Source organism: Clavelina lepadiformis, chromosome 2, assembly GCF_947623445.1.
Source record: "Clavelina lepadiformis chromosome 2, kaClaLepa1.1, whole genome shotgun sequence".
In the NCBI taxonomy this organism is placed as follows: domain Eukaryota; kingdom Metazoa; phylum Chordata; class Ascidiacea; order Aplousobranchia; family Clavelinidae; genus Clavelina; species Clavelina lepadiformis.
Genome location: NC_135241.1, coordinates 4309324 through 4323290, shown reverse-complemented (window position 1 = coordinate 4323290; position 13967 = coordinate 4309324). Strand labels below are relative to the sequence as shown.

General features: G+C 35.2%; 1 protein-coding gene across 1 annotated transcript; it reads right to left on the bottom strand.

The window, feature by feature from the left end:
- Nucleotides 1–1112: 1112 nt before the first annotated feature.
- On the bottom strand, nucleotides 1113–12318 carry LOC143447172 (uncharacterized). Its single transcript, XM_076947127.1, has 23 exons — nucleotides 12159–12318; nucleotides 11668–11715; nucleotides 11542–11583; nucleotides 10660–10776; nucleotides 9139–9255; nucleotides 8390–8503; nucleotides 8078–8252; nucleotides 7785–7900; nucleotides 7483–7599; nucleotides 7265–7381; nucleotides 6521–6628; nucleotides 6228–6337; nucleotides 5937–6080; nucleotides 5605–5793; nucleotides 5265–5495; nucleotides 4960–5082; nucleotides 4702–4839; nucleotides 4340–4449; nucleotides 3891–4098; nucleotides 3643–3784; nucleotides 3401–3561; nucleotides 2987–3154; nucleotides 1113–1612 (listed from the first exon to the last, which is right to left on the bottom strand). The coding sequence occupies exons 1-23, from the start codon at nucleotides 12229–12231 to the stop codon at nucleotides 1385–1387; spliced, it is 3096 nt and encodes a 1031-aa protein (XP_076803242.1). The 5' UTR covers nucleotides 12232–12318; the 3' UTR covers nucleotides 1113–1384.
- Nucleotides 12319–13967: the final 1649 nt, after the last annotated feature.

Sequence of the window (13967 nt, the reverse complement as noted above, 5' to 3'; positions counted from 1 at the left end):
GGGTTCTTTGGTAACTTGTAAATTTTGTACAACCTTGTATACCATATTGTATGAGGTATTGCAGTTTTGGTTCTGGGATTTATGTATAAGTCCTTTGCTCCCCGTCGAGGGCTGCGGGCTTGATCCCTCAGAACCGGAGCCAATCTACAAGTTTTCGACGGAAGTTTGTTATATTTTTCTTTTCTCCTTGTACCTTCAGTCCTATACCCCATATACGTACTAAATGGACAGAGCGAATTTCGTTGGTCAGACCTGAAAAGAAACCCGCGATGGTATCTTTCTCTGCATTAACGTTTAAGTTTAGTTTTACAATATTTTGCGCCCATTTTGAACATTTTCAAAAAACAAAAGTATGATGTTGGCACAAGAGCTATCGCAAGCAATTGCACAATTTTTACTGTTTCATCGAGATTTTTGGGTTCAAAGTCCGCGCCGGACAAAGGTTGCTCGCAATTACGCAAGCAAAGTATACGTTTTTTCAAAAAATAAAACTAAGCCGGTATCGGTTGCCCACACGAGGTTTTACCAAATATGAAAACAACAGAAACGCTTTTTTTACTTCGACGTTACTGTAATGCGATCGGTGTTAAAATACACAAGTTAAATCAGAACCAGCACGTTTTTAGTTTGTGGGGTGACCAAACCTTTCACTGATCATGATTGTGCGCAATCATCTAACTATAACCTATAGCTGACAGTATATGCTGCCAAAATATATTTCCTTATACGATGCTTCGTGATTAATGAAGGGTCCAACACGGCGTGCTTACTCCTTGTCTAGCCGGCGAAATACGACGGTTTAATCATTCGTTATAAATATATCTTGTGCAGAAATTAGGTAAAAATAACAAGATTTAGCAAATGGAAGCATGTAAATGAAGTTCACCTGCTTGCCACCAGTATACGTTCTGCGTTGGTATAATGTTCAAATAAAACCTATGCATCATATAAGTTATGTATATAGTATGATAACCTATGTTGTTATCTATATTTTGCGCTTCGCTGTATGCTTTTTTTGACATCTGTAGGTTATTTTTCCATGTTTTTGTTTTCTTAAATTTCCCCGCATTTTTCACGGCGCCGAACAGAACGATTTACGTAAGTCATTACTTTACTATAAACGCTTTTATTCCGTTTAAAATATTCACAAACTAAAAGACTAAGCGATAACTTACATCATAAAACTTTACAATGATATTAACTGCATTTGAAACCATGACGACAGTTCATAATTTGACGCTAACACTCCAAGAAAATAAATGGCCATATTGGTAACCAGAAAACGTCAAACAAGTATCGTCCAACAAATTTGCATGATGATGTAACATTACACAAATGCACGTGACGCAAAAAAGAAGCGGGAAGCAGCTAGAATTGTAAGATTTTACTCCAAGGTTCCACCAGATGAACTCGGTTCACCTGAAGTGTCGGTGTCAAACTTCCTCGAAAATATATCCCGACCGCGAATGGTGAAAACCCGGCTCATACCACTGGCCAACGTAAAAGAACCGCGACGGCCAATTACACTGTGGCCCATACTGCTGATGCGACTCGTCCATCGTTGTCTGACATCCTTGTGGCGGACTGAAGTCATGATGAAGATCATTATGCCCTGTACAGAATGGATAACCATGAAAAGCAGAATTCAGAATTTGATATTTATCAAAACCGAATATTTACTTAGAATGAATGCAATCTTTTCATGCAAGGTGCTATTCCAAAAGAACCATTATTTAAACAACATCGATGTTGAAGAATTTTTTTATTTTGGGTGTGGTTTCATTGCGTGTAGAACAAGAAAGCTGTCCAGAAGTGCTACTGAGTAATGCTACGTTTGGTCATTGCTTCAAAAAATTGGCAGTTGACATATTTGGCACTTTAACACGCCTAAAAGGCGCGCGTAATCGACTGATGCCAGTGACACGTGACAATTCTATAAATATAGTCTGTCATGTGACAGAAAGCATATAATGTTACAATTTGCCAGCGAAAGAGATGTGTTTAATAACTGTCTTGATTTACACTTTGTGCAATGCTTGCAATCTGCATTAAATCATGCACTCGTCTGGTTAGAACCATGCAGGGGCATCGAACGCACGCCGTGCGCTTGGTAATGCCCGTTCCAAAATTAGATCTTCGTGCATATATTCCATTGAAACGGCGATGCCAATTTGGATATTTTAAGCAGAGACAGATACTTTAAGTGTGCTCGTTAACTAACGCAAAGTAAAGTTATCCATTTTGTCTATACACGTCTGAGCGTGAGCACAAGCTATCTTACCGCTCCGACGACCTTAGGAAGTGCGGCTGTCGCCCAAAAGTCACATGAGACGCAGGGGAAATTTAAAAAAAATTAATTACGCCTAAATCGGAGGTTAAAATTAGCGCCACGCGGGCATTCATTTCGTGCTCCTGTTGGCATAAACTTGAAGTCGCAACTCAATGTAAAATTCGGTAATTAACATGAGCTGTCGTCCTGCTGACTACTGAAATTGTAGTTTTGCCGCTAAAAATCGTGCAATTAGTTGAAAATAAACTATAAATTAACATACTCTAAATTTCCAAAACATTTGTGTTGCGGGATGCTTGTAAATGTGTATATGCTCGTTGTTTAAGTATACAGCACACGAGAAGACTTACTTTATTAACTATTATCGATGACATTTTATTGTTTAGTTGTTTGTTGATTTACTACACAAGAGATATCGCCCCAAAAATTACATTTTGTCTCCAATTCCAATATTTTCGGTAAACTTATAGAGTTTGAGTTAGTTTTTTCAATAGTATTGAATAAAATAGAAAAAAATGCCAAAACTGTTTACCTATACAAATTCTTACTAACTTATATATGTGGTTTGAGTTGTTATAGCGTTGGAAATATAAAAGGGATCCATCGAAATGTATATAGAAATTATGTTTAGAAACGAGGTAAAACAATTAATAAATGTAAAGGCTAAAGTAATGAGCTGTTCAAAGCAAAACTGACCTGTGTCGCGCTGGTCACGGTAAATATCCAACTCATCACCAGTGAATAGATGGGGTCAGTCGAAATGAGCATGAGATAAGCGATTATCCAAGTCATGCCCATCGTGCTGAATAAAGTCAGGGATATCAGCGCGCTCCGCTTTGCCGTCAAGCGGTTAGTTGCCGGTATCTGAAAAAGATTATCGCGATATATTCAACGCGTACCTTCACTGCATTGACTGCGGTGTGGGTGCTTTAATGTAATCTGAATAATAACTAACCAATGTACTGTAGGCCTGAGCAAAAAAATCAGAAAAATAGAAACAGCCGGGATTTGGCAGACTTAGATGACGAAAGTAAAATTTTAGCAAATAATACTCAAGTCCAGTTATAGCCTTCATGCATTTCTACTCAAGTCATCTTAGTGAAGCCTTACACTGCTTTTCTTCCAAACAACCTTGACCATGACGGTGATGAAAATTATAACATTGATGAGAAGGAGAATGCCAACAGGAAGAAGGAATCCAAAGTACAGGGAATAGCCGTGGAGCCAACACATGTTGTCCGCGCGATAGGTGGACGTGGCAAGAGGATTGTCTTACATACAAAAATTTGTAATAATATTTGTGTGCGCAGCAATGACACAAAAAAATTTGCAAACAAAGATATTTCTCTTACATCCGTTGCAAGTCACCGCTTCATTCATGCGGTCAAAGTGACCCACTGTCACTGCAAGATTGATCGTTATTACAATGAGTGGAACGCCGTACGCAAACAAGCATCTCTTCAACATGAAATGGTAGGTCACGTCTCGAAAGATCTTTTAGATTAAAAGCAAGATTGCTTAAAATCACCTCCAGTTTCCATATTTGCGGAAGTTTTCTTGAGCAGTTATTATCAAAATATTCCCGCATTCTATGACTTACTTGAACTAGGCTGACATAGACATCATGACTGTAGACAGCCATCCAACACCAAGATGTGAGAAGAAAGAAATGCAATAGAGCGGTGATAGCAGTGCATGCTTCCCCATTTTCCGCTCTATCTACGCCAGCCACAAAGAGGATGTAGACAATCATCAGATTGCCGCATACTTGCAAGAATATCTGAGACGCCTTCAACTTTCGCCGTTCTCTTTGATGATGAAAGAAAAACTTCAATTGTCGTTGTTGGTAAAATTACATCATTATCAGTAAGTGATATTATATACGCGTAGCATTTAGTTTCTAGCCTGGATGTATAACAAAGTAACACACTCTATTAATGTCAGCAAAAACAAAGAAATTTCTATTCTTAAATGCCTGTTGTTGTCGCTGGGAAATTATAAGCAACACGGTAATATAAAGAAGATAGTGGCATAAACTTTGAAGCTTACTTATCTGTTAGTTGAATAAGAAACGTAACAAACAAAGCTATGAAAGACAAGCTGCATCCAACGTCACTAAACACTGCAAGAGCAACATCATTAGGGACCACATCTCTCGCCTGTGGAATAAGAAATCATAAAAAGATGGAAACAGATAAAGTGAAATTCAAAATACCGCACTTATACCTAAAAAATTAAAACTTTTTTTTACCAAATGCAATACACGCACGCAACAGTGCAGATAAACTCCTGTTTTACACATATTAAAGCTAACATGTTTCTGTTAAACACATATCGTTCCTCAAAGCATACTTTCAAATATATAGTTATCATTATTTTAATGCTACGATGTGATTGTGCGTTTGTCTAACCACAAGTAGAGCAAAGTTCGTAAAATGGTTGCACTGGCAAACTGGTGGAAACTGAGTATGATCCAAACAACAACCATCTGAAGACCAGTCATTGACAGAGAAATCCCAAAATTTGCACGCCAGCTGTATTCTTTCAGCCTGTATATAACATGTTATATCGCTAGTTTATAAGATCACTAAACAAAGTTAAAATACTAACAATAAATAAAGATAAGTTAAACTTTTACTCGCATAACCTCGGGAGAATTCCCTGCTTACCAGCAAACTATTGAATGACAAGGGTTCTTTTTCGTGTCTGTATGGCTGGTTGGTGTGTTGTATCTGCAATGGAGTAATCAAACCTGTAACTGTCACGTTGGATCCAAAAGTGATTCCAACAACCTGCACAAGAAAAGTAGAAATGTAATTACGTCAACAACTATAATGTTGATTGAAGGAGGAAATGCAACATGTACTTCCTATTACCCCTGCAAATATATTTATGCCCGAAACAGTTAAATTTTAAAGTTCTACATGTATTAAAAAGTAAGGTAAAAATAGCCTTTGAAGTTTTTTTAACAAACCCGAGAAACATTCATCTGCGATGGAAATAAAGTAGACAATTTGTGAACTACAAAAACAATTTGCTGTCTAAATCTTCCCGTTTGATTTCGTGCTTGCTGTACAGCTTCATCTGGAATAACAACCTCTGCTGCAATTTCCGAAACATTTTGCATTTGATTGGCAAGCTCAAAGTTTGTTCCGGTCACGGTATTGTCTTCTTCTGGAGGTGCACTCTGAGTGAGGCTTTGTATCTGAAAAATAGCGCTAGTACTAAACAAATCAAACATTTACCGTATATGAGATAAATTTTTAACACAAACCGCAAACGACAATTTCCTGAACTGATTGTTGCAAACTTACACTTGCTGAAATCAAAGGTGTTTGAACCACAAAATTTTCTAAGAATTCTGGCAGAATAACCAATTCATTAAAACTTTCAAAGGTCGTCAGCAATGTATTAACAGTATTGCTCTCTATATCCATAGAGCTTGAGGAGGATAGAAGGTTGTCAACTGTCACCACGACATTTGTCCATGTTATGAGAGTGATCTAAATCAAATGATTTTTCTTAATAAATGATCCAAGTATATTTACGAAAAACTTGCAAGTTTGCAAAGATAATATGTCTATTTTAAAATAAAATAAAAAATATTTAGTTGAAAAATAATTTTTGCATGCACAGAATTATTTACATTTTTTTCATTTTTAGTAAACATGTTAGCAGTTTCATCTAAAACTGTAATGACAGACTCGGTCTCGTTCATATTAAGGTTGCCAGAGGATGTAATAAGCTGCAAAGTAGTGGACACTTCTTCAAACGCTGTCTCAGTCAGGTTCTACAGTGCATGGAAAATAAATATGCAGACATGTAATTCAACACAAATTAATGAAATCATTTTCAAAACCACGCATTTTAATGTAATTAATATAAATTAAAAAGTAATATAGTGTCATGAAGTAATAAAAACATTTAGCACGAGTACTTGTGTCGCTGGCAAACTTGAAATAACTTCTGCCACGGTGACGTCACATTCTATTTCAAACAACCTTGACCAGGCGGAATTAGAACAAAAAGCTGAAGCAACAGAGCGGTCTAAAAGGTATTTAAGTGCAAATACATCAACACTAATAAGTAAATTGCAAAAATACTCAATTTAATGTAGTTGAAACATACCGTATATTGAAAGTTACTGAAAATATACTCAAGAATAATTGTTGTTGAATAATTGCAAGAAAATGCCTTGCTAATATTTATAATTAAATGAACTAAACTTACTGGTTTCAGGGCAAATCTCCATTGAGTAGGCAAGCTCACCATTTGAAGATTCAGAAAAGCTGTATACCCCGCCACCACTGCCAGTTAATTGTTGTGCTTCACAATACCCTGTACAAAAAGAACATAAATTTTTCAAATACCAACTTTGCATTGTGAGTACAAGTATACCTGAATTATAAGAACAAGTAATAGTATTGGAAGTAAAAACAAATGAAAAAATACAAAAAAAGAGATTGATATACTGGATGAGGTATAAAGGAAGTCTTAATCTTGGATGTAATTACGTTTGTTAAGCTACTGATGTCTAGACCTATAAGTTCAGAGCGGGGAGAATATTTTCGTATATTACGGGTGAGCTATTGCTTCGTGGCAGAAAGTTCAAAATAGCTCTAGGCTAATGACAAGTTTCTCATCTATCTAGAACATTTGCAGCTTTTATGAAGTACTTGCCTAATCTCCAACAGCAGTGTTCATTTAAGTAATAACCTACCGCTGTACCATATGGTGCAATGTAGCAATACACTGTATTACATACACAGCAACAGCTCTACTGTTCCATACAAGAGGAAGCCAGTAAAACTAGAACTTTGTCTATAATTCCTATATGTAATCCTAAGTTTGCAGGTAACTTCTAGGAATTTGGACAATAGCTTTGAATAAAACGAACAAATTGCAATTTGAGCTTAAGCTAGGATTTTTGGTGAGGCTGGATAATTTGGGGTGAAAGATGCAATCATAACTTACTATCACATCGCACACTTGGATCCCCTCGGTATTCCATCAAACAAGAACATTCGAACGTTTTGTTTACATTGGTGCATAATGCGTTTGTTCCACATGGATCTCTCAGGCAGGAATCGACTATAATACAAGAAGAGATGAATACAAACGTTTGAGAAAGACGGATAAACGCTAATTGAACTACTATGAAAAGTGGCTCAATAACTTAAACTTAAAAATACCATTTTGGCATCGGCGTCCGTGAAAACCTTCAGGGCAAGCACAGAAAAATGAAGTTCCAATTTCATTGCATATAGCACCATTTAAACAAGGAAACGACAAACACAATCCGTTGACATCTACAACCAAAGCAACGTATTAGTGGTAGCAATTTAAAACCCCCAACTAAAAGCAGTTTGACCCTGCACTTTGCTTAACTATCCCACTTACGGAAAAATACCAATTTTTTACACTTATTTTTAACGTCGATAACAGGATAAATCTTCAATTATATTTCCAAAATCAACCCTGATCGTCTACTTACACGTTGTCGGTGGCCCGGTGAATACTGAACTGGCATCAGGATTGCGAATGGACCACGCGTTGTATAATGTCTCAAATTCTTCTGGTGAAATCTCGCTGACTGTGAGAACAGTGTGCCTGACAAATTTTTTTATACTGTACTGTCATTTTGAAAGCTTAGATACTGTGCATTATAAATTATTATACAGTATATATACAACACATCACCAATTGTGCTTACGAAAATCATATAATGTACATTGCACATAAAACCACTGTATTCAAAAACTTTAAATAATAAAAATTTTAACTTACACAACAATAACACTTCCTGGAGAAAAGCGGGTTATAATGACAAGACGAGTTTGATAAAAGTCAAAAAGCATTGGATTAATATAATCTATTAATCTAATGGATTCAGGAGATAGTAGATCTGCTAGACCAGCAGTGTAGTTAGTATTTGCCAAAGTTATTTGTTGTTCTGCAGCATCTAAAAATTAACACTAAACTATCAGCTGGAAAAAGGTAGAATAAAATTCGTTCATAAATGTCAACCAACTGTGCCGAAAAAATGCCCAATGCAGAAACCATTTCTGTGTTTGGAATGTTCAACCTAAAATTACTTACATAAACAATTCGTGCCCGTATTACTCCCTTGACAAACACAAGCGGAACTTCCATGAGTGTTTATGCATCTATGATTTTCACAACCTCCATCGTCTGTGGAACATTCATTTACGTCTGAAAATGTAAGATTTTTTTAAAGTTTAATTCAGAAATATTATAGAAATACAGAAACTTTCAACCAGGTACGAAAGAAGCAAAACCTATGGCCTGTAGTATTCATCCACACAGCAGAAAATAAATATAAACAAAATAATACAACTGTCTGGCTTAATAGCATCAAAGAAGTCATATAACGTGCTTTTAAAACACTTTAATGCAGTTCTTTTTTACTTCCAGCTCGACTACAGATAACTTTCGACCATAAAACATTTAACAAGCAATATACTGCATTACTCAAATAAAAGACGCAGCTTCTATTTTTTAGAAGCGTTTTATGCGGCTTCAAATCAAGGTTACTTTCAAGTCAATCAAAACTTTTAATCAAGTAACTACGCTCCGCATTATGTATAACTGACATGAAAACATGTAAAACATAGACTATTGATTACTATTATATCTAGATTATGCAAATAAATTAAAAGTTGTTTTTATTTGCCAAAACTTGTCTAAGTTCAGTTTTAAAGTTGATCCATCCTTACATACCAATCCTGAATTGTTGGGTTGATGAAAAAAACAAAAAGTTAAAATAATAAAATTTACCTTTTTTAAACAAAATAGATAGAAACAAAATGTAGAAAATTCGAATTTACCTGAACACGTAAATCCATCTCCTGCAAAACCTGATCGGCAAACACATTCAAAACTTCCGAAGTTGTTTTCGCAATCAGCATCTGCGCTGCAAGGAGAACTTAGGCATTCATCTTCATCTGAGAAATGAAAAAAATTACAAAATATCCCAGCAACACAATTTTAAAGTGACTGTTTATAGTGCAGACTGCATTTTCCAAGGTAGCTGCTAAAAGAAAAGGGTATTCACAAAGTTAAATTTCATTAATAACAGGTCAACGTTTGGTTAGGTAAAATGTTAGGCTATAAGTTTTAGACTAGGTTACTACATAATGTTTGCCAGCCAGGTCATACGTTGCGGTCTGGTCGACCAGAGCTATCATATACGGACCTGTTACGGATTCAGTGAATAGGCGCGGTTACACGGCATCGTTTTGCTAACTGTTCTCAATAACTGATCACTGTCGGGCTGCTTCTGAATTATATCGCATTCGCGAAAGTTCCGTTAATAGCAATAATGGATACCGATTCGCACAGATACAGGTATGAATAAAGGCGACTAATTTAAGTCTAACTAACTAGTTTAAACGCGAGTCTCTAATATTACTGATAACTAAAAACATATTTTAGAAGTATATTCATCTTTTCAATGCATTTCCGTTTGATTTTAACTGAATACGCATTATAATGTTTCAAGTTAGAAAAGCAATGTTTGCCATCGTGCTTCATATTGTTCTGGTTATTTTATTCTTAACTATGAATACTCGTCGTATAAGTTTATCTTACAGTATATTTACTTGAAACAATGACTGTTTTTAAATTATTGTGTAGTCTGCAACGAAGAAGTTGGACCAGGGGTGTCAAACTCAATCGCACCAGGGGCCAAAACTCATAACTTATTTAACACCGCGGGCCGTAAGGATAAAATTTGATTTAACGTTTTGTGACACGAGTAAATGAATTGGAAAAGGCAAAGAAACAACACCAAATTTTTGATGTTTTTGACGATTTTTGACTGGGCTATTTTTGATTATTCTTTTCTTACATCATTATGTTTCATTCATCTCCTTGCAAAAGCATTAAAAAATTAACAAACAATAAAGAAAAAAGCAGCCCATATTAAAAGCTTTAGAATAAATCGATTTATTCTATCGTATGATGGGGCAACTGTTGTGCTGCTGTATTGTGCGATTTGTTATAATATTGTTTCTTGCTTGAAAAAAGTAAGTTATACTGTACGATGATCTCGCGGGCCGGAAATAGTTCAATGTATAAAATAGCATTGCGGGTCAAGTTTTATTGTAAAGCGGGCCGGATGTGGCCCTCGGGCCGGGAGTTTGACACGTATGAGTTAGAGTTAGACCATGACCAATAAAAAGTTTTACTGCGATATAACGCCGTTAGTATTAGCAAACTGAAAGCTTTTAAACAAGTAAACTAGTTATACTGTGATGATGTAATTGAATACAGAAGTAAAAAAATGTATACATGATTTTTAAACTTTTACAACATAGATAAATACAATATTAACCACATGAAATCACCTGAACACGAAAATCCATCTCCTGCAAAGCCTGATCGGCAAATACATTCGAAACCTTCAATGTTGTTTGTACAGCCAGCATTTATGTCACAAGGGGAACTCAGGCATTCATTTACATCTAAAAATAAAAATGATAAATCCACACCTTTTTCCATATATACAACAATGTAGCTTGTATTTTTCGCAAATACTACACAGTTGGCTTGCATTTAGGCCTATAAAGCTGATAAAACAATAAATAAGTTCATAAGAAGAAGTTGATGATAAGTAGGAGTTGATAAAAACTTTGATGAATACAAAAGCCATGCGTATAAAGTACATATAAAGAAGTAAACTTAAATCTCGATATCGCCGGTATAGTTCAATTTGCTCGATCTTGCAAGTTATACAAATATTTTTATTACATTAATAAAACAGGGTTCAAAATCAAACTAAGCTAACATTTTCAGAAATACTTGGATATTTATTTTTAACCAAATAACATGATTAATAAAAAATTCCTGTGTTAAACATAAAACAGAAACCCAAGCGTGTCTCTTAGGTTGGCGTATAGGCTTATATGTCCCAACAAAGAGATTTGTTAAGTTCAGTTTATAATCAGTAAGCACACTTTTTTAGTTTATTTATATATTTATTTAAATTTTGATATTTTGCTATGAAATTTTATAACTTAAAATTTAATTCTATTATTAATTTAATTTATTTTTAATTTTTTTTTTTATTAATTTGAATTTATATGTATATATGTATAAATATAACACACATATACACACACACATATATATATATGTATTTATTTATACATATATATATTTTATTTTAGTTCATTAATACTCAAAAATATTTAGTCATGAGTAACCAAAGTTAGAAAATTTTCATTTACCTCCTGAACCTGAAATCACAGATTCCCCCTCTGTCATTGTTTCTGCAAAAAAGTTTTCCCTTATGACGATGATAAAAGAAACAAGATTATATTTAACATGAAGCCAGGTGTGACTAAACTTTTTACCTTGCCTCTTGTATCGCATAGGGTCGAAGGAAGTGTAGTATGTGTGGCCTGCAAGAAATATTTATGTTTTTAGACAGCAACGTGCATATTCAAATAATAAGTACAAGTTTTTTTGCAAATTAACTAATTAACTATAAAAGTAAATAAGTAATAAGTAATAAGTAAATTAATTACCTAACAAATGTGAAATGATTTTAACGGTCCTAAAACTGTTTTAATACTGTACCAAATAAAACCAAATTTCTAGTATAATACGTTTTGGTTTATTACAATGGCCGACAGAGGCGAGACACTTGAATACAAAACTCGAAATCAAAGCGCAAAGCTTGAAACTAATACAGAAAAACTCAAAATTAAAGCACAAAGCTGGAAATGAAATCTCGATTTTGAGTTTTGTGTTTTATCTAAAGCGTTTTGTCCTGTGGGCCACCGTATAGTAGTTAATCACATGCCGCGCAAAATGTAGAACCAAAAAACTTGAAGGTACTTACCTTTCAAAAGTTGCACATTCGTTGCCAGAAGTAAACAAAATATACCCAACAAATTGTTCATCTTAATATTCATAATACTATCTATAAACACTCCGCAGCCGTTAAAAAAAATATTGGACTCTCCTATGCTTGTACCTGCATCTGGAGCAAAGCAAAACAAAATCATCTGTCTTTGCCATTATCGCAAAGCATAGCCTTGGGATTACGGCTGCTACTATTTCGCAGTTTCTTGTTAACCTAACTTTGATTTTATAACATAGAACCTAAACCGACCATAATTCTACCTTCCAATCCCAATCTAACTCCAATAAAATCCTAAATAGAGCATAAACCGACTTTTTGCATACCCATTCTCCTAACGCAACTGCCTACCTTCAACAACAGGCTGCGAGACCTTCACTGTACATACGGTGTAATAGTAACTTTGTGGGATTACTGGCCTCCCAGCGGTAGAACGTACTTACACATGAAATCCTAAACTATTGAAGTGATAAATATAAACTAGTTGTAGCATGTAGCAAACTGTTACTGTCCGTAATGGTCTGTACGCTGGTCATACACGGACGCCGGACAGTCATATCCGCATAACCGGCATCCGGCATTAGCAACATGCCATGTTCAACGTAGCTCATAAGTCATTGCATGCGTACCTGCTTACGTGTAACGACTTTAATAAACGGCAAATGTGCATCGCGATATAATCAGTCTGCTGTGCTACCTTCCGGAAAGACACTATTTATTGTTTTCAATGGTACGGGATTTTGTCAATCAACATTTCAAACAATAATGGCTGCATTTTGACTGATCAATGTTTGTTCTGCTAGTTACTAGCAGTTAGTGCTATTGATAACAAAAGCACGTCAGTCAATTGGTTCTTACATGATGCACTCCCGCAATCACGTTGATATGTTACGTCTTGATTGAAACAATAGAAGTTAATAACCTAGGTCGTAGGAAGGAACGATTGAACGCACATTTAAATCACAGTTTGCACAAAACCTCCTGTTTCGGTAGAATATGGCTTGATACGATTGTAACTCTAAATAAACGAAATGATGAAAAATTCAAGTCGTTTTTATTATAGCGTTAACGTTTCTGAAAACCTACTATATCAAACGTTCTGACACGATGGTACTCATTGTTTAATTGCGTTGCACACACAATTTGGATTATTCTGGTGCCAATTGTCAAACTGAAAAGAAATAGGCCTACTATAACATATAACATTGCAACGTATTTTATGGTCTATATTTAACTATAGAAAAACAGTCAGAGAATGTAGACCTATACCTTCGTCACAAAAGCTTACTATTCCTGGTGATGACATCGCCCGAATCTGCACAATTATTGTTTTTCAAATTTCTTACTGTTTAGCCTCGATTAAACAACTGGCTTATGATTATATTTATTTTTTACTTTTTATTCTATGCCTAACCTAGTGACCTTAAAAGCTAATGCGGATTAATTTCTTATTTTAAACTTATCCAACAAGTCCAAAACCCGGTTACATGTGCAAATCGCATCCTGAACCCGGGTCTGCCTGGTATAATATGGTTTGTATGGCAGTATGCAGATTGTATGTGTTGCAATATAATCAAACCGGTATTGTTGTACATTACGGAAAATACCATTCATTATTGTGAATAATGCAATATAGAGTATAATAGACTAGTCTGTCAAACTACATTTGAAAACAATATTGGCTGCAAAAGGTATATTAGTCAATTGGCTCTTGCATGAAGTAATGAACAATTCTGTTCGCGCGCCATGCCTTGCGTGTTTTTTGCTATGGAATCCATATATAAGTCG

Coding starts and splice junctions, on each gene's coding strand:
- LOC143447172 (XM_076947127.1), bottom strand. CDS start 12,231: ATGAATATTAAGATGAACAATTTGTTGGGTATATTTTGTTTACTTCTG. Junction 3,562..3,642: donor AGCGGTGACTTGCAACGGAT/GTAAGAGAAATA, acceptor TTTGTATGTAAG/ACAATCCTCTTGCCACGTCC. Junction 3,155..3,400: donor TTGTTTGGAAGAAAAGCAGT/GTAAGGCTTCAC, acceptor AATCTTTTTCAG/ATACCGGCAACTAACCGCTT.